Below are 26,723 nucleotides of genomic sequence, written 5' to 3'. Positions count from 1 at the left end.
CAGCTCCGTAAGAAGGGCGAGCCTTAAACCATCTCTGTTGGATAAAACAGGGGTCCGCCGTCCGTTCGTCTGCAGAACCATCCTATAAACCTCCGGTCTCTGTCCGCGTCCCCCCCGGAACCCCCTTGCCTGCCTGCTCTCCTTTTATCACGGCCATTTCTGTCTCTGTCCTTCAAAGCCTCAGGGAGGTACTCTGTCCATTTGGGGCTCTTTTCGAGATGCCGAGCCTCGGACTCACACAGCTTCTCCCGCCACATCTCTGTTGTCTTAAGTTTGGGGTGTGTTGGCACTGGGCCACGTTTCGAATGGCTGGTCTCACTCTAGGCCTGTTGCCCTGAATTCCTGTTTTCATTTCGGCCAGAAGGGAAGGTCTGAGCTCAGTAGGGGAAGTTTCACATTTTTTTTTTAAAACATGACTTTTACATTTCTTTTCAGACCCTGCCCTGTCCTGTTCAGGATTTCACTCTGTCCCTATTGTCCCTCTTGAGTTCTGTAACAAAGGACAAAGTGTCCCCTTTTGAAAGTGTTTATTACTTCCACCACTTCCTGTGGGGTGTGCAGCTGTGGGTGCCATGCAGCAGTTAAATATAAAGGTGTCTTAGCATCCCTTTGTTTCCCGTGAACTTCTGGGCGCGTGTAAACGTCTTCTGGAGGGAGCATCCCTGTGTTTTGCTTTGGTCTGCAATAACATTAAGTGTAATATTTACTTTGTGTAATGGGAGTAAACCTCGTATTTTTTTTTCTACTATTATTATTGCCTTTGCTCTGTTTACTTGAAAGTTAAAACCTAAGCTGAGGTAGGTGGGGTAGCCGCTTTGCAAACAAATTGAAATGAATCTGCCTACAACTGGGACAAAAGACATTTCCTTTGCCAAAAACAGACCTCCTGGCCGGCTGGGTGGCTTTGGGCTGGAGAGCACCAGGGGGTTTGGGGCTGGCATCCTGGGACACGTCAGGGTCCTTCCCACATGCCCTTCCCACTCAGTGTCCCCCATACGAGGTGTCCCCTCATTTGCATAAAATTAAAACTTGTGCTCATGGTGCAAATACTTCAGAGCACCTACTACGTGACAAGCACTAGTCCGAGCGCTTTAAGTCGCTCCCCAGTCTTCAAGGTCGGTGCTGATATCAATCCCAGTGTGTAACAGACGTGAAGACGCTGGCCCAAGCTCACACCGCTGGGAGATGGGAGAACTGGGTTCCCTTCCCAGAGCTCTCCTTTCTTAGAGACTCTTCTTCTGGACACGATGAGTTAGAACACCTGTACGCTTCTACTGTGAATTATCCGTCGTCTTCTAAACTAGACAAGGTGGACGCTTCTTCCCGTCGCTCTGCCTCTCTGCTTTTCTCTGTCTCTCAAACACACACACACGCACATACACACACACACATATACACACACACACGCCCTCACACGGGCCATACTCCTGGCTTCTATATCTTTTACCAGCTCAGTTTTGCATTGACCGTTACTGAGGCAGGTTATTCTCTACCAAAGGTGCTGGGAAATACATTGCATTTCCCTTTCCTCTACGGATGAGGGTATTTTAAAAAGGGTTTTAGAGGAAGCATGAGGACTTCTTCCTTTCTATTTCTTAACTGGCAGCAATATGAAGTACAATTTAAATGACCAGGCTGCCTGATCTACAGAGAATATTTGGGGTCTTCAAATCTGGTTCTCGGTTTTCCGTTTCTTTTGGTCAGATCCTATCCAGAGATGTGGACCGTGTGAAAAGAATCACCATGGCGATATGGAATACAATACAGTTCCTTAAAAGCTGCTTCCAGTGGGAGTCCACACTGCGGAGTGCGGTGGCCTTTGTGGTAAGCTTCCTTTCTCTATGCTCAGAGTGCTGGCGTCTGAGCCCTGAATCCAGATGCAGACGGGCCTTATTTTACTGACACGAAGCAGAATGGTACCCAGCCATCCTCGCCGCAGGTCACGCAGTACGGGAACATACGCATCAGCAGCATCCATTGCTCTTTCTAAGGGCCAATGTTCTGTATAGTTTTAAATGTTTGGTGGTAGGGTTCTAACCATGTTGGTGGGGTCCCTGCATTGTGTGTGTCTCTGCCCTTTTGTTCCAGTGAATATGCCAGTGTGTTTTGGAAAATGGCCATTGAGAAACCACGACTAACTTACACAGGAATTGTTGTAATTTTTGTTTTAAGTAAACCGCTCACTGACTTCGATATAAACATCACTTATTCATATCACCTGCCTTGAGAAATAACTGATAACGACATGTTCCAAGTTGCGCCAACCCCACAAGCGAGAACCACTCGTGTGTGTGAGGTGCACTTCTCGCTGATGTCAGTGGCCCGTCCCTCTAAACGTAATGAAATCACAGAACCTCAGGGCTGCCCGAGATCTTAACACCCCCCTAGTCAGCCCCTGAGAGGCCAAGAAGCAGGAGGGCTTGAAAGTTGGCACCGTGCACTCACTTGGCACCGCTGGGCATCCCGCTTCGTTTATAAAGGGACTTGTCTTCGGTCAGATGGGTCGTCGGGTCAGACACGGGAGGAGAAACCAATGTCCAGTCTTGGACGTTCTGTGTTGCCCATTGGTTTCCGTCTTGTGCAGAGATCTCAGTAGGGCCTCCTATAGCGTGTGAGTGGTTGAGTCATGATACCAGGTCATGAACATGGTCATTCTGACTCCTGTACTCTATTGTCAAGGCTGTCTCCTGCCTCAAAGTCACACCCTCATTAAAAAAAGAAACAAAAAAGCTCAGGGTATCTGTGGGTTCAAGGTCACTCCAGCCGTTAAGGTTCCTACCTATGGAGCAAGTACATCAGCTCTTTCGGAGGCTTTGTCCTCGTCGTTGGAGAGCATTTTGCTCGGTTTAGTTAATTTTAGTTCTTTATTGCTTCGGGATGTGGAGGGCCTATGCTGGCTGCGGCCTTGACCTTTAATAAACTTTTCCTTCGGTCTGGAGTTGGGGAAAACGATTGGCCTTCATAAAGTCATCACTGAGGCTGCTATGACTCCATGTCTGTCTCGGCCTCGGCGTTTATCCATCCGTCCCCCTTTCTCACACTCTCCACGGAGGCCTCACGTGGTGGGTTCCTCTCAGCCTCTCTTCCTCCACCTCCTGCCTGAGTTCTCTCACAAACTTGCCATGGAACGTTCGGCGCGACTCTGGGCGGAAGAGGAAAGCCGTCCACAGTCGGGTGGCTTCTTCCAGGCAGCAGCCCGGGCCAGCCTCTGCAAGGAGGATAGGCTTTTCCCTTTCTCGAGCTTACTTCTGGCGCTGTGATTTTTAGAAAAACAGATCCGTTGCCCTGGGTTATGTAGGAGAATGACAGAAATGATTAATGGGCTGCCTGCCTGATCTGAAGAAAGATTACAACAAATGAATAGGAATAGGTTGTCTTAGTGGGGGTTTCCGATCGGTAAGGGGGCTTTGGCAGGGCGGCCACGTCTGCCCTGCCTGGTCCCTCTGCCAGGCGCTCGCTCTTTGTCTCTCTCTGTCTCTCTCTGTCTCTCTGTCTCTGTCTCTGACTCTCTCTCTGTCTCTGTCTCTCTGTCTCTCTCTGTCTCATCTGTCTCTGACTCTCTCTGTCTCTCTCTCTGTCTCTGTCTCTCTGTCTCTCTCTGTCTCTGTCTCTCTCTCTCTCTCTCTCTCTCTCTGTCTCTCTCTCTCTCTCTCTCTCGTCCCGAAGGTACTGGAACAAAGAGCACAACTTGTTGGGTTTTCAGTTTTAATTTGAAACTCTGCGTTTGTCTTGCACTTACATGGAACACCGTGGTGGACCTCATCTCCTGCGGCTCCAGAGGGGTGCTCGCCTCCCTAAGCTGATGAAGTATAATTTTATCAGAGAATGTTTTCGTAATGACGTTCCTGATGGGTCATTCCAGAACTCTTTCTGCTCTTAAAACGAGCACAGAAGAAAATGCATTTAAGCTCCCTTATTTTATTAAATAATTTTAAGTACGATTGTGTGTAAGCCAGACCTTTATATTTTTGGACAACATTTTGCTTTCATGGATCTCGCGTATAGACTTATGCTAGCTGCTTGTAGCTGACATAGTTGGTATTGTAGAACTAATCATATCTATGGATTTTTTGTTTTTGTTTTTATGTTTTTTATTGGGTACTTATATTTTATAAACCCCAATGTTATCTATAAAAAGACCCAAAGTTGTATTGTGGCCTAAGTGCATTAATTTTTTTCGTGTGACAGTAAGACTTTTGCTTGACAGATGTCATCATCAGAAGATTATTTTAAATAGCAAAGGTCTCCTAATGCTGTAAAAAAGGATTATGTTTATGAAGCTTGGATTTTCCACCAATCTCTCAGGCACTGTACACCTAGTGCATCAAGGGAGGCCCGTCTGTGGGGCATTGATGGATTCCTTATTTTATTAAATTTTTTTCTTGGACGTTTGATGTTAAAAGTAATCTAAATCCACCATATATCAGTGGGCATCTTCATAAAGCTATGATTTTCACATCTGTGCATTTTCTCCTGAAATATTTTTGCGTGTAGAAAAAAATGGAGAATTTATTCTTCAGAGTTGACAGGGCCTGCAATATGATACATAATTTAAAGCATCAATCAGCCTCCCCACCCCAAGAAGGTTAAAAATGCAATTCTCCACTTTCTTAGTGACGTCCCATATTTAACATATATAAACTTCTTCGTGTTTAGAGATCCTGGAGTTTTGAGAAATGATTTTATATGAAACTTCAAAGCAACAGCAGCAGTAATAGAACGGACCCTTCTAACACACACACACACACACACACACACACACGTCAAAGGCATTTGGGAAACAAAAAATTTCTCTGCTGAACATTTTGTGAGGACAGTTTAGGAACAATTTATATGAGATTCTGAGGATTGCTTCTGTCTCTGATCCCTTCTGTGGACCGAAGAACATTCAGATTGGATTTATGTTGGTACAAAGGACAACCACAATGAAAATTTGTTTTCAGATTTATTATTAACATAGTGCTGGTCAAATGGGTTTTTGAAGCTTTAGATATTTATGTGTTTGCTATTCCTAAAAGGTTAACTTTTTCTTTAAGTTCTATCACCAGTTTATTCACACCTAGATAGACCTGCCATTGATTAAACTTTCAGGGGCTGTGTCTCCATTCACTGGGAGTCAAAACCGCACGTGCAGAGCAGACCTCGCTGCCTGTTTGGTAGCTGTTTGTGCAGTTGTGACTCAGAGATTAACAGTATTTCCCTAAAGCTGGAAAAAGTCCACGGTTGCAATAATCATTTTGCCTGGAGAAGATAATTTTTAAACATCTTAAATGCCCATATAGAGATATAGATATAGATATGTAGATATAGATATATATATATATATACTAATATGTAAAATGTATAAATACATAAAATGCTCCAAATAGTTGACAGTTTATTATTTGGTTTATTTAACATTTAAGATGATTTCCCAAATCCTCCTGTCCACAGAGGACTACATAATATACTTTAAATAATCTGCAACATTTTTTAAAAAATAAGAACAATCCATTATTGCAAATTGTGATTATAATTTTTACAACATAATTGCACCTTCTATTGACAACTTCTCAGGCATTAACTAATTATTCCACGTAATAGAATTACAGTAATTGCATTCAACGATTATCTGCTAAAAACGTAAAAGGACAGCCTTAACTATTTTAGCAAATTTTCATGTTTATCATCTCAACTTTATCATTGAGTTTTCCTTCCGGACAAAATCGTGGCCGCGCTGGCTAAAATCACTTGGCATTTTGGGGGTGTCCCACGTTGACCAGTGAGCATTAGATCTTTAGTTTTTAAGTCCCAGGTGCGATGCCAACCTTCCCATGGCCCTGTTTGGTGGGTGAACACCCTTACTGCTTACGGCAGCGCTGGGGACACAGCCGGCATCTAATCAGTGCACCCGGAAGAGCCCTAAAATCTTGTGCAAACCATCTGTTGCTTCTTTCCTTTTTACCCCCGCTCCCCCTCCGACCGTGACAGCCTGTGGAGCCCCCCAGAGGGCCACTTCCATATGCAGCCAGGCCACTTCGTCCTCACTGTGGCCCGGGTGCCTTTTTCTCGCCTTTTCTTGATCCTGCCTGCCCAGGGGGTGGCGCTAACGAGCAAGATGGCCAATGGCACCCATCGTCTGGAGACCTGGTCCTGGTGGGGGGAGGGGGAGGGACCTAGCGAATCTCTAACCCCGAACAACAGGCCTGGAATCTGGGGAGATTTAATTTTTGATTTTTTATGGAGCTGAGTATTTCTCTGCCTTTTCATCTGTTTCTATAGGTGACACCTGGATGTGCCAGCGTTTTTGTGCGATGCAAAAGAGGTGGCGGAGTGGGAGGAGGGCCACAGAGGGGGCGGGGGGCGGAGAGAGGGAGAGAGAGAGAGAGAGAGAGAGAGAGAGAGAGAGAGAGCGCTGGTGTGTGTGAACAGTTACAGCCAATTTCCCGCTTCAGCTTTGACCTGTGGGAGAACCATGCCCAGTGCCCACCTCTCTGGCTAATTTGACACTGCCTTTCTTTTTTTTGCGGTCCGAGCTTTGTCATTTGTACGGGAGCTGTCATTTTATTAGCCTATCTGCCTGATCTTTGGGGCTCCCCATCAGGAGGCCTGTGCTCTCCTTGTCTGGCTGGGCTTGGCAAGCTGACGGCCCTTTTATTGCCCAGCGACTGAAGGCGTGCCTGCAGGGGCAGCCTGTAATTAGACCCCCTACAGGTGACAGTTACAAGGGGGCCTGGCGATCATTCCAGCTGCCAGGCCTGATGTTTATGGAGAGAAGCCTTCTTTGTGGTCTAGTTAGGGCTTACTCTGCTGGGTCGTACTCTGCCCCTTGATTTACGATTTAGGAAGGTGTGTTCTGCTATTTCTCCTCCTATCCTGGAATTGTGTCCTTGGCTTTTTAAATGATAGAGCTAATTTTGGGGGGAGAAATATTTCACTGGCCTGATATTCCAGCTGTCGCTTTTATAAACAAAAAAAGACACAGAGACAAATTAGAATCTGACTTCATGTCACCATCTAAGCCATGTTTCTTCAGTGTTTACTGACTTAATCTCACTGGAATTTTCTTCAATCCCCAAATCATATATGTTTCTTGACCCTTTAAAATGACTTTTCTATTTCTGCCCAAGCTTTAAAAAAAAATTTGTTTTAACTCATTGCCTGAGATGCTTCATTTTGTCAAGGGAAAAAAAATAAAAATAAAAATAAAGAAATACACATCTTTGCTCAAGTGATGTTAAAGCCAGACCCCCATGGCTATTGACTTAAGTCTGGAAATGCATGGAGGTATAAGAATGTCACCTCGGAGGGTCTTTCATGTTCATCCGTAAGGGGACAAACCGAAGGCCTCTCGGCTTGTTCCAGCAGAAGGGTCTCGGCCCCTACCCAGTACCTGCAGGGCGTGACTTTGGTGGCCTCCAACTTTGAAACCGTGGTTTTAGTTTGTGAGTTTGAGCTGCACATACACAGTATCCGTGGATTTCGTTATTAAATTTTTAAAAAGTGTCCCTTAAGTCTTTCATTTGGAAAATATGCATCTGTAGAATTGCTGCAACGGAGGGAGAAAAATCAGTGTTGTTCAGTCAGGTGCCTGACCCATCTCTTTTTAAAGCGACTGGAGCTGCCCATCAACCTTCATGGTGATATTGATGATGATGGTGATACTGTAATCAGTTTTCTTGTGACACGTGTAGTGAAATAATATCTTACATTTGCGTGTTGTTTAAAGAGACAGGGACATCCTAAGTATGAAGTTGCTGATAGCAGCATATTTTTTCTGCTCTGGTATAAGCCAGGGACATGCAATTATAAACTTTTTTTTTTTTTTTTTTTGTAAACTCTTCCATCGCCAAAGCTGTTTTCCTGGGAAAACATTTCCTGGGGGTGGTGGTGGGGGCAAATGTCTGCAGGCCAGTTCCCTCCTCAGAATCATGCTTTGCAAAGTGCGCATTGTGATGTTAAAATACTAGCTTCCTGTGGCCCAACTACACTTTTTTCAGGAAGTTTCGTGTTGCACTTCATTGGCGATTTTTAAACTTTTACTGATTTACATGTTTTCAAAAGAAAACAAGTGATTTTCTGGAAATTTAGCACGCGTGCACACACACGCGCACACACACACATACATGAGGCGAAAAAGGAAGAAGAGGAAGGGAAAGGGAAAAATAAAGAATAGAGCAGACAGCCTGACCATTGCTCAAGTTCACCTAAAGATAGTCCTGCAGGTGGCGATAGAAACTCATAAATGATGAAACCCCAAAGGTGAATGTCTGTGCACTCCTTGGGGGTTTCAAGTTCAGCCATTTGTTTTTAATTCAATAGTCTTCTACCTGCAGACATCATTGCATTAGTAAAAAAAGGAAATTTTTTACATTGTGTAATCTCTGTTTTGATGATAATCTTCTCAGATGTTCTATGGTGTGTTCATCTTTATGGACAAGGGACCTGACCCAGTACCTTGCTGAGTGGGTACAGATTCCTTGTGACAAATTACCATGTAAGCCTGTTTTTTCTTTTATTATTTTATTGTTACTTATGACACGTGTGCCGTTGGCGGGGTTTATAAAGTCCTTTGCTGTTGAGTTTAAATTGCGCAGGCGTCACGCGGTGTGCATGTGTGTGTCTGTGTGTGTGTGTGTGTCCACAGACACATAAGCAAACCAGAGCATCAAATCTAGTTGCTTCCAAGAGGACATCGCTTTCTTTAGCTCATTGTGGAAGGTCGGCTTTAATTTGAGCCGGATTACAAATGTCTTGAAAGCTATTTTCCCCAGATATTAAAGCACAGCCTCAACAATGTCCTTGAAAACATTAGAAAATGCATAGTGGATAGGATACCATTTTATTCAATTATTTCTGTCATTTTGTTGCGGACATTACATGTTGTCCAGGCGAACGGGAGGCGTTCAGTAGATCTTTCTGTCCTGCTAGTTAAGGTTCAAAAGTTCTTAAATTGCTTTTTGTGAATACATATTTTCACTTGCCTTTTTTTTTTTTTTTCTTTTTTAAGTTTGGGTCTGAAAATGCTCACACCAAAGTGATTTGCTTAGACATAAAGCTAATTCCCAACTGTCCTCTTGCAGTCTGATTTTAAAAATCTCTGCAGTGCACATTTGCAAGGGGAACTGTCTTGATTCTAAGAAAATGTTATTATTTTGGTTTCAGTGCTTTAGGTTTTAGAAACTGAGTGTCATCAACAGACAACCCTGAGGGTCTGGGGCAAATGATGTCAGTCTGGTCTCTCTTCTGACATTTCACTAAGTCTCATGATGAAGTTCAAAAGCAATAAGGTCTTGTGTACCATAGTGTTGGATACAGAATTTCTTAGGACACGAGAGAGGGGAAAAGAAAAAAATAAATGAAAGAAACCTACTAGCCTTCTCACGTTCGGTTTCAATTGCTATTCCAATTACTCACAAGGGAGAAAAGTAGAAAGCAAGTCAGGCCCGCGGAAAACCTATTTTGCCACCTTCGTAGAAAGAATATTCAGTTCTCTGCTCTGTTAGCAGCTGACCAAAATCTCATCCATTAAAAAAAAACCATGTATTGTGGTAAGCAATTCTCGAAACTGTTTATAATGAATGGTAAAAGCCCAGCTTCCACTGTGGGATGAACAGTTGGGACAGGATATGCTCTTCAGGAAATCGGTTACGGCCTGACCAGAGCGTCCTGCAGGTTGCGAGGAGTTTATTTAACTTCCCCGCTTTGCTTTCTTCTGTATATTCAAGCCTCATCTATCACACAAGGTTATTTTCCTCAATGACTCTATTACGGAGTTCCTTTGATAGACAAAAGGCATCCTGTGTCTTGAAGATACACCCACACCCCAGGTCCCTTGCTCATCAAATGACCTCTGCATATTAATGTAAGTAATTGACTTGAACAGTATGGACATTGTCGCTTGAAAAAAAAATACGAAGAGAATCGTGAAAAGAAAAGACCGAGTTGCAGAAGTCCAGACTCACTCTCACTCTCATCTTAAAGATACCAGAGCTACCGCTGAAGGTGGTAGTGCTTTTTCTGCTTTGTTTTGGTTGCGTTGCACCCTCAGAGCCAGTGACGGCAGTGCGTATGCATAGTGCCTTCTAGGAGGACGGTACCTATAGGAGCGCAGAGTGACTAAGAGATCAAATGCACTGGCGAAAAAGCCTTAGGGAAGCATTATGTGTCTGAGGTCTGATCTATTGTCGGGGAGGTCGGAGAGTGTTAATGCACTCTGAAAAGATTACACTCCCTCTCTAATTGCTCCGGCACTTCCTTAAAGGATTTAAACAGTCAGGAGCAGTGACACTCCTTGTCAATTTTTGTCTTCAGCCTGCTGTTGGAAGTTTATCTGTCTTCCCACGGAGACCACTCGATCAAGTCACCCGGCCCGTATCAAAGGCATGAACTCGGAATGGGGAGTGAAAGCAGTGGGAGATGTTATTTACAGCTCCGTTAGTACTTGCTCTTTAAATGCTTTGCATTCCACTCCGGTGTTTATATTGTGAAAAGGACAGCCTATCTGTGTTCCAAAGTGGGGTGTCAGGGGGTGTGGGGGTGGGCTGCAGCGTGGGTGCTGAAAAGAGTCCAAGACTTCACTTGGGCTTTTGATCAGATTTGTTCTTATTATTTTTTTTCTGAACACTGTCAGGCCCAGTGTGGTGTTTTGCATTTAGGTTATTTTGGTTAAAGACTTTGGGAATAGTGGACTTGAAGCATTTTCCTCTCTGCGGCTTCCCCACCGACTGACTCTCTCTCTCTCTCTCTCTCTCTCTCTCTCTCTCTCTCTCTCTCTCTCTCTCTCTCTCTCTCTCTCTCTGTCTCTCTCTCTCACACACACACACTCATTCACACACTCACACACACACTCGTCACTCCATTCTGAAATGTTTATCCTGAATTAGGTAGGTACAAGACTGACCCACCTGGAGGGCCTGATAACTTTCTCCAGACCGTCTCCGTACATTTCAAATGCTTTGCAAACACATCTTTAAAAGCTCTCTTCTTTGCGTTAGAGAATGCTAACTGGATCCCGTGTGTCCCGAGATGGTGTCGTCATTTTCTCAGATTCTGTATCTCTTACCTTTGCTTTGATTATAAGTCAGAATTTCTAAAGGACACTGAAAAGCTTCCAGGGAGGTTTGCTATTCTCTCACCATGGCAGTTTAGGAAATATTGGGGGACCTGTCTGTCTGAGAGTCTTTTGAACCCTTTGAATTCATAGTCTCCATTGCTGTAGGAGTGGGGAAAGCAAGCTTGCATTCTGCCCTATGAATTTTCTACCCACCATGAGAGGTATGAGCTCCTCCTAGACTGGTTCAAATTGCTAATATACCTGGCCTTGACCCTGCAATATAATATTTATGTAGCTTTCTTGGGAGGATTTCCTGTAATTCAAGATGGTAGTCTGAATGATGGGTGTAGAAGGATTTTTTTTTTTTTTTTTTTTTAAAGAAATCCTTTGTCCCATGGGATTTTCACACTTTCCAACTGATGGCACTGTGTTTTACTCATGCTGTATAGAGCTATCAGTGTATTTGTTACACGTGTCTCCTGCAGACTGAGCAGATGACAGGGACAATTGCTAGAGGCGGGAACGCACATTGGAATCCACATCTTCAGGAGAGAATTCCGCTGGTGTCTTCTGTCCCTGCTCCTGCATGGACTGGCCCTCCTTACACTTTTCCTGGTGGCACGGTCCCCTCACACCGTCGGTCGATTAGAGCGAATGTTTCATCTGTATATAAAAATTAAAAATTCAAACAAAAATCTGGCCCACATGAAGAACAGGCCCTTTGGGCATATGGTTCATTATGCATATTCGTTTAATTACTAAAACACTCGGGATGGCTTTCCTGCCCTTGCTTTCAACTTGCAAAGTTGGATTTCTTCTCTTACGCAGAAAATGTAGCCCAGAATTCTGTTCTGAAGGAGAAAAAGAAAAGGGGGGGGGGGAGAAAAAGAACCTTTCAAGAAATTATTGGAATTCACCAAAAGGAGGTATGATTCTCAGTATGAGACCAATGGGAACAGGGATGTCTCTCCTTCTCTTTCCTTTTCCCGTTTGGTCTCCTTCCCCTCCCGTTTCTCCCACGGCCCCGCAGGCTCGTTTTACTGTGGTTAGTTTATATGAGTGCAAGCGGGGCCGGAATGTGAGACCTAGGATTTAGATTTCAAGTACATTTCTTCTGAGTGCCTGAAGTCTCGGGACGAGGCTCAGTTTTATTGGCTAGAAAGGGACTTGCTATCAAAGTGTGACTTTAATTGATTTTTCAGGGCTAACAGGTGGTGATAGTTTAGACATGTCCCAGCCTTGGTGCCACTCCTAATTTGGGGCTGCACATATACTAGCTTTATTAAAATAAACAATTTCCTGGCGTCGCTGTTACCTGAACATCTGCCTCTTGGGTTTGAAAGGGCCTTTTCAGATATTTTCACTCTGTGCTTAAATGGATCAGATCCTAAGAAAAGCTGAGGGGGGGCTCTCTTTTCCTCTCTGTGTCATCAAACGTACCGTTTTTTGTGTTTGCAATTAGATGTAAACATGGTTGTTTCAGGAATTTGACTTGGTGGTGGTGGTTTTGAGCGCATTTATTTACATGATGGCACCGATTTTGAACCTAACAGGCCCAAAATTGAGTGTATGGTTGCTGGGTTTGGATTTGAACTTTTATTTTGGTGATCCAATGATGCTTTAAGTGAAGGAGTCCACGCGTGCGTGTGTGCGCGCGCGCGTGTGTGCACTCACGCTCATGTACACGCTTAAAGACTGTCTTTGGGATTTCTTCCTGGTCTGCAGTTGTCTCTCACCATTGTGGGGTTGCTTTTGGGACTCACCTTGATTACAAAAAGTCCAGGGCCCCTCGATGCAACTTTAGGGAAGGGACGGTCCCCACTTTGGCATCGTTATTATTCCTCGTGGCAAGTAGAGAAGACTCTGTTACACAATTTTTTCATTATGCACATAGGTAGTCTCTCTGAGTAATGGGAGGCCATCTGAGACATTCTTGATCTGACTCCTAAAGGAATTGTACTTTGTCACAAATAACATCACTCACTCATCGCTACTGGAGCATTCCCGAGTTAAAGTCCCTCCGTTGGGTCCGAGCGCATTGAGTAGGCCTAGAGCCATTGCGGGCTGAATGTGAACTTGCTGCGACCCCCGCGTCTTTTAGTGCCAGAAATAAAGCTGTAAGTGGAGTAACTTAATACAGGGAACCGCTCTATTCTGTTACCGCACTAATGCTAATTAGATACACTTGCTTTATTACCCGAAGCGCTTTCGCTCCATTCATTCTGATCCAATCTTTCTACGAACGCGGAGGAGCAAGTCCTAAGCGTTAAGCCAAAGCTTTTAGCCGCAACTGCGGCCAATGCTCATGTGGCCGAAGTCGGGGGACCCTTTCAGAGCCTGTGATGTCCACTTAGAGTACAATGAGAGCCCCGTCGTACTTCTAACGCGGAGGGCGCGCACAGGGCCGACAGTTAGCTTCGGAAATGAGCGAGACACTTACCGGTACATCTAATGCGATTTTTTTCTTGACCTCGGCGAGATACCCAGCTTTGGGGGGAAGACATAAGTGGGTGAGCATTCTTTTCTCCCTTCCTTTAATCAGAGCAGAGAACTTGCTGATGGCTCTGAAAGGTGTATTTATCCAAATCAGACTTCCAACTGCTCGATGGCCAGCTTTGGCAAAAACACATAATGAGAAACTTATTGTCTGATTCTTGACCCAGAATTATGAGCATTTGAGGGGGAAAAGCCAATAGTTGCAGCAAATTTGATGCCTGCTTTCTTTCGCTTAGTTTAGAGCCTTTCTACTTTTAAAACTGACTGTTCTGCCTTGATGAGTGGCGTGGGATTTTTATTGGGCCAAAGATGAGCATTATTTTTTCCATTTACATAACGTCATCAGGAAATGTAAGGTGTCGTGTGGCTAGTAGTGTGATGCAAACCATGGGATTTTAATACATGTTCCATGTGAAAAAGAGAATAAAGATTAAGTATTTAGTAAAATTTAGTATTTTTTAAACTCCTATAATACATTCAAAAGTCAACAAAAGCTCCATGTCTAGCCCTGGCTGGTATGGCTCAGTAGACTGAGCGCCGGCCTGTGAACCTAAAGGTCACAGGTTCGATTCCCCATCAGCGCACGTGCCTGGGTTGCAGGCCAAGTCTCCACTTGGGGGCGTGCGAGAGGCACCCGATTGATGTTTCCCTCCCTCTCCTCCTTCCCTTCCCCTCTCTCGAAAAATAAGTAAATAAAAATCTTAAAAAATAATAAAATAAAAGCTCCATGTCTAGAAGAATACAGTCCAAAAGGCTCTATATTTAATATTAGGATTATATGGACTTTTTCTGGATAGACTTTTTTCTGAAATCCGAATGTAATCAGCTGCATTCTTTATAGAAACATTCACGATAGTGTTATGGTGAAACTGGCAGTTGGAAAATTATATACCTTGTTTATTTAAACAGTCACAGAGGATAATAAAAGTGAAAAACACATAATCCAGGTGTCTCTCTGCAAAAGCACTGGGAATAAACTATCAGTTGGGTCCTTCCCACACAGAGCTAGAGCTTATGGGTGGATTTGGTCTCTTAAGAGACACGGGAAGGCACCCAGTTGGACCCACCCCCCACCCCCACGAACCCACCAAGTCATTCTGTGTCATGTAGAATGGTCAATACCAATGCCAAATAAACACCCGAAATGCTGTGTTTTTATGCACCCGGGTCTCAAGAAGACAGACAGTTTGAAAACTAGATATCACGGCAACCAGAACATGACTTCGAGGAGCAGGGTGAACTAGGAAGGTTTTTGTTGGAGGAAGGAGGGAAAAGTGAGGGTTAGGACGGGGGCAGGCATGTCAGTTCTGGGCTTGATCTGAGTTGAGGGTTGTCAACACCTTTCTTCCGCGACGGGCGTCTTTATATCCCCTTTTACCTCTTTCTCGCTGGAGACTGGACCCTTCAAAATTCTCCTGTGTGGGCTCACTCCTTTCACATATCCTCCTTTATTAGTTTTCTCTCTCTGCAGTAACACAGGGCCACACAAGTAAGTGGCTTACGACCACACAAGTCTATTATCTCAGACGCGAAGGTCAGGAGTCCACCGCAGGTCTCGCTGGACTACAACCAAGGTGTCAGGAGGGCTGTGTTTCTTTCTGGTGGTTCTGGAGCATCTGTTCCCTTTGCTTCCCCAGCTGGTAGAGGCTGCCCTCACTCCTTGGCTCCTGGCCCTGGTTTCCATGCTCACATCCGGCCGGGGCCCATTGTTGGGTTCTCCCAGGGCACCGCCCTGGGCTTGCTCCTGCCCTCCCAGCTTTTCCTGACTTCCTTTTTCTGCCCACATTCTCTTGTGATCACATTGGATTCAGCAGATAATCCATGACGGTCAGGCTCCTAGCAACCTTAACTCCACCGGTAAACTCAGTCCTCCTTTGCGATGTAACATAAGAATCCATGGTGTTTCCCTGCAGTTAATCAAAATCCAACGTGTTTCAAGAACCGACAAAGAGCTCTATTTCTTGTAAAACATCCCTTAGCCTCCCAGACCAAAGTGGCCTGGCTTTCTTCTTTCTATGGTAGTTTCTTCCTAAAATGCTTCTCAGATTCTCATGTCCTTACCCTTTGCCACAAATTAAGGGCACTTAGCTACCAGCATTTCTAGCCACATATCTGATCCTATTATTTCCCTGTTTAAAAATCCATAAAGGACTTCCCGTTTAGTTTATAATTACATCTTCAACTGACCACCGTGACGTACAGGTCTTGGCCACGAACTGACTCTGCTTAGTTCCCCAGCCTCATATCCAGCCCCAGCACCCTTTTTAGGATCCAGTCCTGCTGAACATTTTTCTATCTGTGAAGCCTTTTAAAATTTTTCCCACCGTCATGTACGGTTATACGTCCTTTCTCCTCCTACACGGTTCGTCTAGTCTAAGCTCTGCCAACCTCTAGCATCAGGCCAACCAAAGTAATAGCCAAGCAGATGTCTTCTCATTGGACCAACGAATGGCCTGAGTGCTTTTCACCAGGAGAAACTGGGGGAGTAGAGACCAGACCGACTTTATCTTCCAACTGGTTTCCTTCATGCTGATATCACCGCCCACTGGGCGTGGACAGGGTCGATGGGTGTGTCTCTCACATGCAGCGTTTCATAGGCTAATATATGTGATAAAAGAAATGGTGTCCTATTCTCAGGTTAATTGAGGAAACTATATGTCAATTGATAGGACTTGAAAGAGGTTTTTTTGATGGTTCGTTTGTTTTTTTTAATTGGGATTTAGAGAGTTGTGCAGATCTCAAGGTGTTGGGGGCAATTTCCGTGTACTTGAACTTGGTGTCTTATGCTTTCTTACTAGTAAGAGAGGAGGCATGTTTTCAAAACGGGCACTAGAAGAATTTTAATTAAATTCAGGAATCAGACACCGATATCCCTCTCAACAGTTTTATTTAACAGTGCTTTGTGAGCAGAAATAAAATTAAGAATAAAAAAGCAAGTTGCAGATATTAGAGAAGAGGAACCAGAAGCAGATGATGTGGCTTATGTGACTCTCAGAACCCCAAAAGAGTGAAATGAAAAGTTAGTTGAAACAATGAGGAAATTAAGTCAAGCGACGAACTAAAACATAATATATACAAATTGCTAGCTGCTGTGGGCCAGCATTGACCAATTTGAAAAATATGGTGAAATAAATGATTGCATTTACAATAGAAACCACAAATTAACAATAAATATGTCATACCTGTAATTTTTTTAAATGGTAGAGAAAGTGTGTAGTAACAGCTAAAACAATGCTGCTTCTGGAAAGGAAGTTTCAATAATTAAGGTGCATTCATTTGCCTCTCCTAAGTTGGTAAGTTATAAGAGCAACTTCTTTTAGTACTTACTATGAACGGACACCTGGGAATCTCACGTTATTTTATCGCACCTTCTGGACTATGAGGGATTTGGAAAAAAAGTGAGGCTTCCGTCTTAGAAGAATTCACCCAAGATTTCACTCCTGCCTCATGAACTAATGACCACGTGTTCTTTTCCTATTCGTCCCAGTAAGTGGTGTGTTCCTTGGAAGGAGGGATGTATCTTATTTGCCTGTATGTCTCCTGTGACTGCTGTAGCCATAGACACTTAGGCTCCAATCCAAGCACCTGCTTGTCCTTTTTATGGTGGGGGTCACAGACTCAAGGCTGATAGAAATCGGGCAGGTCACAGACATACCTTGTCTAGTGGAGACAGTTCTAGCTCATTGTTTTCTTGAGTCCATCCAACCTCAACCTCGGAAAGTTTTAAGATTTTTTAAAGAGATTTTGGAAACCTTACATTTTTTTTTTTCATCTGAAATATTTGGATTTTTTAACATATTGGCAGCCAGTTTAAAAAAGTAATCCTTTTCTTCAGTCGAGATAAATCTTCGTGTTGGGAAAATTTGGTCTGTGGCCTGCCTCTTCGAGGCCTTGGATTTTTTACGTATTACTTTGCTTGCCTCCTGGTACCGTAAATCTAGGAGCAAGAAAGTAAATAGAGCTGAGAGGATAATGGGGTTTCCAGATATGGGGCTCCTGTATCTGTCTATTCCAGAGTGTGAGTGACCAGTTCATTTCTTCCTCATTCTTCCCGTTCTCAAGCTGGTTACTCCGTGCGCACGTGGACGCATGAGGGTGCGTTAACCTTGTTTGAAACTGTTTATAAAAGATACTGTAGAGGGCAAGTTCTGAGTTTAATTTCTGAAGTCAACGAGTAGGAATTGAAGATTGTTCTCATTCATACTTTCTTCCCGAGAATTGATCTGGTCTTGTCTTCCAATCAGGTGTTCCTGGTCACTGTCTGGAACTTTGAGCTGTACATGGTCCCACTGGCGTTCCTGCTGCTCTTTGTCTATAACGTCCTCACGCCCCCAAAAGGGAAGGTCGGCAGCATCCAGGACAGGCAGGTGAGCCAAGATTCCAGTGACTTTGATGTTTAACTAGGAAAACCAAGTGTCAACAATGGCACGTCCCCACCGCAGCCGGCACCACCTCCAAAGCGTGGCTCCAGCCTGTTTGGTTCAAGACTGGAGGAGCCCCCAGCACGTCCGTCCGTGTTCTAGTACAGATCAAGTGTTAGGTGTTGTCTGGGGTCCTCCTTCTCTGGCATCTTGTGTTTTTGAGTCTTGCTCTGTTTCCTCAGCGTGGAGAGAGACCTCTGGTCCTTGGTCATCTTTTCTGTGCCAGCAGCACGTGTCGGCGGGCACAGGCGATGCTCAGGACGGTGACGGTGAAGGGCATTCTCAGCGCTAGAGAAAAGCCTCTGGGGGCCCTCTGAGTTCCTTCAGGGGACACAGAGCAGCTGGGGGGCTGCCTGCCTGCAGCCTCTCTACCCCGGCACTCCGTGCAATGCTCACCTCCGGCCTGAAGGCGCAGGGGATTCTGGGAGGCTTGCCACCTCCCTGGGAAACAGGAGCGGCGGGGGGCTGTGTGTATCCCTCTGCTGGTGCGTGCCCACGTGTTTGTTGTGACTCTCACACTCCCTGTGGGGCTGAAGGAAGGCTCAGCGAGGCCTCTTCTCAAAGACACCCAGCCTCCGCTCGCTCTCCTTCTTTGCTCCGTCTCCTCCCCTCTGCCTCCTATCCCAGCTCAGAGAGTTTTTCCTGCCCCGAGTGAGCAGGAACTCATTGGCAGGCTTGCTTTATGGTAGCATCTTGGCATTCCGGATTCAAGAACCCAGTTTTTTCAACAAACATAATAAGGTTTTGAGACTGGTTAACAGATCAGCTTCACACTGGGTTTTTCCAGACTCAAAGGTGACTGTCTTCACATTTTTCCCTTATAATGTTCTCGCTATTTAAAAAAATCACCCCTGAAATGACGGATGTTAAAGGAATACTTCTGGTGTCCTTTGGAATATAAGAGAAGTCGGGAAATGAGTATTCTGGCAGGGACTAGAACCTCAAGCAGATTCAAAATTCTGTTCTGTTGGAGTTTGGATTGTTTACTGGAGTAGGTATGGGCATCGACCAGTAATAAAGGGCCTGAAGATGCTAGAATCATCCAATAAAATATCTTTAAATTACAGGTTCTTTTAAGAACTAAATTTCACAGGGGTACAGATGAGGGAAATTTTTACTGAAAAACATCTATAATAAAAATACTGTCAACTAACATTTTTACAACTTTCAGTCATTTTTTTTCTAGCTATGTATATGATGTGTATGTTTATAGCATGTATATATGTCTGTCTATATTTGGACATGGTGTATACAAACATATACATGGGTACATGAGTATAATTGCATGTGTGTATGTGTATAACAGCTTTTTAATTTGTAAAACATTTTCATGTTCATCGCCTGATTGAATCTTGATAACATACCCATGATAGAGACAAGCGTGACTCTTTATTTCATGCTTAATGAAACTGAGGCCCAGAGTGCCGAAGTGCTTTGCCGGAAGTCACACCGCAAACAGAGCTTGAGCCGTGTCTCACGCTAAAGACTGTCTCAAGCTGAAGACTTCTGAGTCCTAATTACAATGTTTTTTTATCCCATAAAATCTTTTCGTTACATTTGTTTTTATCCATTTGCTTTCATGAACACTGCTTGCCGCCATAGCGAATAGGGTAATTCTCCAGCATCAGTGAGAGTCACACAACCTGCTGGTTCACGCTCATGGGTAGGCTGACTGCTCAGTGGCTTTAGTGGAGTATAGCAGAGTATGCTCTCTGGATACTTCAGAGCGACTCCCTCTTAAGAGCATAATATTGACAAATTATTGTTTCATGGGAACAATGACATTGAAACAGCCCGCCTGACCTTGGCAAGGTTACGTAGGAAGGTAGGTAGGTGGTCCAGCTGAAAATACCCCCTGGTTTTCCAGGATCTAGCACGAGCTACTGAGCCCATTTGATTGTGAACCAACATGTGTTAGCTTTGAAATAGTGCAGTGAGATGACTGAAATGTATCTCTTAGATGGATGAGATATTAAAACTAATCTACACCGACCTGTGCCCATCACCGCTGGTGCTGCGACTCCTGAACTAAAGCCAGGCACCCTTCAGTCCAGATCAGGCCCTTGTTTCCTGCCCTCACCTGCCCCCTGCCCAAGGAAAACCAAGGAACCGAAGCCCAAGGAAAACCATAACACCATATAGGAGCCTGTAACTTACTCTTGAGATTGATTATATTCAGACTAATGCATTTTCTGCTGTCTAATGTTTCAGTAATGGCCCCAAAGGAAAAGAGAAATCATTATAACAACAAGCCTAGCGCAAACGGAATATGGTATTCTCAGCCTCAACGTAGCCGTTGGTTCATTTGTCAGAATAAGAACAAAACTGTTTACAGAAAGTACAACTCAGTGATGCATTTTTAAAGCTGGGTGCCTTCAAAGGCCACTCGCCCGATTGCTTTATTAATAGTTAAGTTCTATAAAGATTATGCATATTATTTATACTTTGGCCACAGGGTTCCTGAACTTTAAAAGTGTTATTTTTAATAATATTTTTAAAATCTGGTGTTTAGAAAATATTAGTGCTTAAATTATGTAGAAAAAAAAATTTTTTTTAATGTGAATGAGTTTACTTTGCATTTGGTAATTTCCGTAGATATTTTATTAACAGACTGTGGGGCTTCCTTTCAGGAGAGCACAGACGTAGATGACGAGGAGGATGAAGATGACAAGGTGAGTGTGACAATAAACAAACATGAAAGGCAGGGCATTGATGCCCTGGCGGATCGCTCTCTTCCACGTGGAGTCAAACGCAATTTCTTTCGGTACTCTAGGGTGACCAATATATTAATATTTTTGTAATTTCCGAAAAGCTATCCCTTTTTAAGATATATTTGTTATGTGTTTCTCATTCATTTTTAAAAGGGAGGATGAAAAGGGGCAGAATGTAAGGGATAACTGAAATAGTACGGAAGGCATACCTGTAAGGGGCCTGCCGAGGGATGGCCCGCCTTCTCCTTGGCGCGTGCGAGGTAGACGGAAGAGGGCCGAGGACATCCCAGTAAACTGAGCGGGATCGCTCTGCCTTCAGGTTCATGTCTGCGCTCTGGGGGGCGGTCACCCGCCGCAAAGCCTGTCACTTCCCCAGCTGTTGCTGGCAGCGTTTTCCGCTACATGTCTGCGTACATCTGTCCTTTTCCTTCTCTTGGGAGAAGCTCTCAAATCTGCTGCTTTTGTTGTCATTATGCTTTCAGACAAACCTTCTGGAATAAAATGAAAAAAAAAAGGGAAATGCCGCATGTGATGCTACTAGTTTAATGGACTTCCAGTCCCCCCACCCCACCCGGAACCTTCGGGTATATGGGGCGCATGGTGGCAGAATATGGGGTGCCTGAGGGGGAGGGAAGGGACAAAGGGGGGATCTGAAGCGGTAGTACCCAATATAAAACGCCCAGGAAATAGAAATGAATTTAAAAACTCTGGCTACATGACACAAAGAGCCTTACAATTCATCAGGAGAGCGAGATGGTTTTGCCCGTTTGTAGCAAACTGAGGGGATTGCAAAGTAAATCTCATTTGCTGTGTGAAAATGATCATCCATGGCAAAATAATAAAGTAGTAAGATATATATTTCCTAAAGCGAACCCCCCTTTCTCAGAGTAAGGGTCATGCCAGTGCAGCTTCCTTCTTGGGGAGTTGATGCGCGTGGCCTCTGAGTGATGCTGCTCTTTGAGCGTCAGAAAAAGTCGCAGCCCAGCTAACATGCATGATGGGATGTTTGACCAAAGGCAACACGGTCTGAATGAAATCATTTTAAACCCATACTAGGGAAACCTCTTAAATTTCATTAACCAAGGCTTGGGAGTGAGGAAGATTTCTTTCCGTTTGGCCAATGCTTTTCAAATGAGCCACCCATGGGTGCGATAATAAACTGCCCGTGAGAGACCATTGGGACCACGTGGCTTCGTCCCCGCTGGTAAAGGAGAGCGTCTCACAAGAAGGCGGTGAAGGGAAAGGCGGTGTTCAGTCCCCCGGCAGCCGACAAATTCGGGTCGTGGACTCTAGATCGGTGGTTGTCAACGTCCGACCTGGCACTGGGCGTCCCCAAGGCAAGGCTGAGCCTCGGAGCTCTGACGTTCTTCCAGCCCAGCCCACCGCCCGGCAGGTGCGTCCGCCCAGCCCACACGGAGGGCCGTGGTCCGGGACCTCCCCCCACTTCCTCCAGGGCAGTTGTGTCCCTGAGCTGCTTTGCTTGTGGTGCTTTCTCGAGTCCTTTAACAGCCACAGCGCCACCATGTTAGTTTCGCTCCCGCGCTTTTGTATTTCCGCGGACTCTCCTGGAGGAAGAAGTCCAAAGTGAACGTGTGACTTCTACTGAAGCCTCTTCTGCTGAGCACAACCCTCCTATCGTCGGGGGGATTCCGGCCCACCCGACAGTCCTCCTCCGTATCTTCCCACGCTCCCGTTTTGGAGAGGTTTGTCATTAGAGGGATTTTCAACGTGAAGGCTCCTGGAGCGCCCGTCCTGCAGGGACGCATTGCAGCTCTCCGTGTACAGCCCACGGGGGCCCCGGGCCCCCGCCCCCTGCCGTGTGCGCTCCCCGGGCCTTACCCACACGGCCCTTCTGGCTTCTGTTGCGTGTTAGACATGACAGACCACGCTTCTGGGAAGTGTAACACGCCCAGCAAGACAGGAACTGTTTACAAATTATAAACACACAGTCGTTTCCTCCCCAACCAGCCCACGAGGGGGGAACTCCTTTCTATCCAAACTATCCGTCTTGAAAGTGACATCCCGTAACCACCAGCGCCCCATTCCCTCCGCAGAGCGGCCCAGAGAACGGGGGAGATGAAAGCGTGCCGGGGCCCCGGGCACAGCTTTCCCAGGAGACGGACGCTTTCCCATATCCCGCCTGTCTCCGACGCACAGACCAGGACAGGGTCTGGGCTCTGTCATCGTTTTATTGTCTGGAGCAGGGATTGTTGTAAAATGACATCACTGCAGCCTCTCGCTCCCTTCGCATTGTTAGAAGTCCGTGGTGGCGACCTGCATCAGAAGCCAAGTTAGACTCCCCCATTTCGCCTGCCGTTCCTTTCTGGGCTGTCCGTTCTAACAGGGAACTTCTAGGTAACTAGTCCTGCGGCTTTTAGGAACCTAAACGTGCAAACTAAACTTTGAAGAGAGGGAACTTTTTTTTTTTTTTTTTTCCCATTTCTTATACATGATGGGCCACACGAGAAATTACTCGTTACAAGTATAGTTTGTTAGGGATCCCAGAACACAGATAATGACTGAGTTCAGCCGAGAGCCATCAGCTGACATTTTCTATGTGTATTAGATTCCATATGTGGAATTCTTCCTTGTGGACCTTATTTGTACGGATGGATTACAATGAAAATTGCATTAATTTTCTACACAGTAAAGGTCAGTAATTGAAGCATGAACCAAGAAACTATTGTGTCAAATGCTATATTCCATACTTAGGAAAGGTCATGTCTAGCACTAATACCTTGTTTTCATTGTGGAAGGGATAAATACTCACATTCGGGTTTCTTTCTTTTTCCAGCCCAAGAATTACTTACATAAAGTATTTTTAGCATTTACTTATTAAGATCGGGAAGGAAAAATCATAGGAGCATGTAATAATAATTTTAAAAATCCTGCTTATTGCTATCATGAAGAAACTACACCACGGTGCGTGCATTGTGGGTTGGTTGGTTTTCAGCTCAGCTGTCAGAATAGGACTTGGGTGATTTTTTGTGTGTATGTTTTTGTTTCGGATGATCAGTGAGTTTACAATTGCTTTACAGTGTTTAGGGGGAGAAAATTAACCTTTTTAAATTAATTATGGATGAAAAACAGATATAGGTGTTTTCCTTTAAGAAAATAAGGAACATCCTAATACTTTTTTTTTTTTTTTGGTCCATTGTGGAACATTTTATAATGAAAGGATACAAGTAAATGTACCGTATCTCCTTTTCACAAGTTAGGATGTTGTCATGAAAATTCAAGTACTTCTTAAACCATCAGTTTTGGTGTTTAAAATGATTTTCATGCTCCAGACTGGTTAGTCCACTCCTCACTACCCAGGGAGGGCGTCCTTAGAGATAGAAGCCCCTGGCACCTGAATGCAGGAGGAATTCCTGCTGTAGGTTAATCTTCATAGTCCTTTGCATGAGTTGGGCAGGTCCATCGTGTCTCATGCTCTGTGTTCTCGTCTTTCCAGAGAGAGCAGGGTGTCTGTAGTATCCCAGCCAGGGCAGACTCTCGTTCTTGAAGGACGTCTCCTTACAATCTAATAGTGAGCGTAGTCTTACTTACGATTCCTTTGTGACTTAAGAATACCCCAAACACAGGAAGTTAGTTTCATTAGTGATTGGTTTAAAGTATTGACTGAGCAGTGGTACGTTACTATGATGAGGTATTTTTAGGAAAATAAAAAGTCAAAGAATACCTTTAAAAGGTTAGCCACAGTTGAATGTATTCACACACATTGTAGAGCCGATGCAAACTATATCCAGGGCATATTGTAGAGGCCCCGCTGATGGATAATTTTCAGGGGAATAAAGTAAATGGCCGTTGTGATTTAACTGCTTTTAATTTGATTTAATATGAATTTTAGTGATGAAGGAATTTAATTGCTAACATTTCTACCATACCATCTTAGTTTTGAGATTTCAATATTAAAATGGATTCCAGCCAATTCTTAATGATCAGTTTATGCGTGTTTGAGTGGGAGGGGATTGGCTTTCCTTACTTCCTGCCATCTTTTCTCTGACACGTTGACTAGCTCAGGTTTTCCTTTTAAACATGAAATCTCCATTCTTAACAATGTTTTGGCTTCATTACGTTTAGAAGTAATCCAGAAATGTTATCAATCTGACCTTTGGAGGCATTAGTCATCCTACTTACTATCAGGCTTACTAATCCTAGTACTTGTGGATTTGCTTTGAGATTTCTACTCTAAGGATTATACTTGTTATGTTACTCCCAAATATTGTGAAATATGATACACCAGACTCTAAATTAGGTGGATCACCTATCCTTCTACCAACTAATGTGCGCTAACAGAATGCAGTCAGAGGCTCTGATTTTATAGAGCATAATGCATTTAGATATTTAAATTCCCATTGCCTGGAAATTTGACATCATGCTAACGGAGACTACATTGGACATTGTATCTCCATTGCCCAGAAGTCACGGTTTTCCTGAGGGTAGTAGCTGCTCTTCATGTTTTTTCTGATGAAGCCCCTTGTTTCAGTGTGGTTTGCACCAAGCCCCAATTACCCAATGAGTTGAAAATAACTGATAGGTAATTTACAATATCATTAATAGAAAGCTAAGGGGCACCACCTTTTTCCTCCCTCAAGGGACAAGTAATAGCTTACTTTGTAAGTAATAAATGACACAGAAGGAATACCTTAAAACAAGATCTTTTGGAGTGAGACTTCGTTTTAAATAATTAGATTTAAAAATATTAATATTTGTACAGTATGATTTCCACGCTGTTTTTATGTGTTTTAGCTCATTCAGTACTCACAATAAACTATTAAATTCGCTATTATTTCCCCCATCTACAAATGAACAAACCCAAATTAAGGGAAATGACCTTGATACGATCGTACCAAGCCTGAAAGCCAGCTCTTCGGACATAAATCACAGTTATGTTTTGACCACGCCACACTGTGATGGAGGAAACCTATCGTTAATTTGTGGGTTCCATCGTATGCATGATTACACATTTCTGGAGTGTGTTCTCTGTGTGAGAGCCTCTGCAGGTACAAAGATAGCAACTCTAAGCAAGGTGCTCCCAGGAGATCATCAGAGTGTAGTGTGATCGAGGTTCGCACCTTGTGCTGGGCAGCGGGGGTGGAGTGGGTGGGTGAACTGGAAACGCGAGAGGAATGAGTGTTTGAGCCTCATCTTAGACTCAAGTACTAAGAATTACTTGTTGCATTGTTTGGTTACATAACTGTTCTTTCTTCCACGCTCCTCACTCTCCCACCTCAAAGGAAAGGAGAGGGCTCACAGCCCGGTCAGCAGCTCTCCCCCACTGTGCTTTGACCCCCAATAGTTACAGTCAGAGAAGACCGTAAGCTCCGCCCGCCCTGTGGCCGCGGGCATGGCATCTCTCCGTCGGCTCACAGAAACTTGTAATGAAACGCTGAAGCCCCCAAAACATGTTCGTAGATACCTGTCAGAGTGGAAGTGCGGTACGTAATGAACAGATAGAGCAGTTTAAAACCACTTAGGAATTATATCGATTCATAATCCAAACAGTCTGTTTTATGTTCCTTTCCCAAAGCAAAGCAAAAGTACTGCTGGTGAGGGAAGCGCCCTCCAGAGAGAGTACTGATTTTCTTTCCCTCACTGAAATGGGCCGCACCATGGACTTGAGTGTGTGTGTGTGTGTGTGTGTGTGTGTGTGTGTCTGTGTCTGTGTCTGTGTTTCTGTCTGTCTGTCTGTCTTTCTGTTCCCCTGTCCCCTTGCATGCACAACACATCTCACAGAAAGAAGTCCTAAAGACAGTTCCCAGTACAGTAAGCCAGGATTCCCAAAGAACAGTTTTGATCTTGTATATCAGAAATACTGCTTCTTGTTCTTTGTTAGGACAGATGTTGAGAGTTGGTTTTTTTTGTTTTTTTTTTCCTCATGCTAAATGCCACTCAGTCTATTTCTGATGTTTACAGTTTTTTCAAGTTTTCAAATTGCAGGCTTTTAATATTCAGTGGGATGAAACGGACCAAACATACTCCCGTTTGCAGTCTAAAGTTATATTTTTGCATCTTTGCTCTAGAAGGCTGAAGTTACTAGGAAGATCTTGAGGTAGA

General features: G+C 44.3%; 1 protein-coding gene across 1 annotated transcript in view; it reads left to right on the top strand.

The window, feature by feature from the left end:
- The window catches only part of MCTP2 (multiple C2 and transmembrane domain containing 2), a 106,464-nt gene that overhangs the window by 65,606 nt on the left and 14,135 nt on the right, over positions 1-26,723 (top strand). The window contains exons 16-18 of the mRNA XM_090263627.1: positions 1,705-1,824; positions 17,776-17,898; positions 20,583-20,624. Coding sequence (XP_090119753.1) covers positions 1,705-1,824; positions 17,776-17,898; positions 20,583-20,624 — 285 coding nt within the window. The remainder of the gene's footprint in view (positions 1-1,704; positions 1,825-17,775; positions 17,899-20,582; positions 20,625-26,723) is intronic.

Source organism: Furipterus horrens, unplaced genomic scaffold (assembly GCF_987537825.1).
Source record: "Furipterus horrens unplaced genomic scaffold, mFurHor1.1.pri manual_scaffold_16, whole genome shotgun sequence".
NCBI classification, from domain to species: Eukaryota; Metazoa; Chordata; class Mammalia; order Chiroptera; family Furipteridae; genus Furipterus; species Furipterus horrens.
The sequence above is the reverse complement of the archived record's forward strand: the minus strand, read 5'-3'. Positions and strand labels throughout refer to the sequence as shown.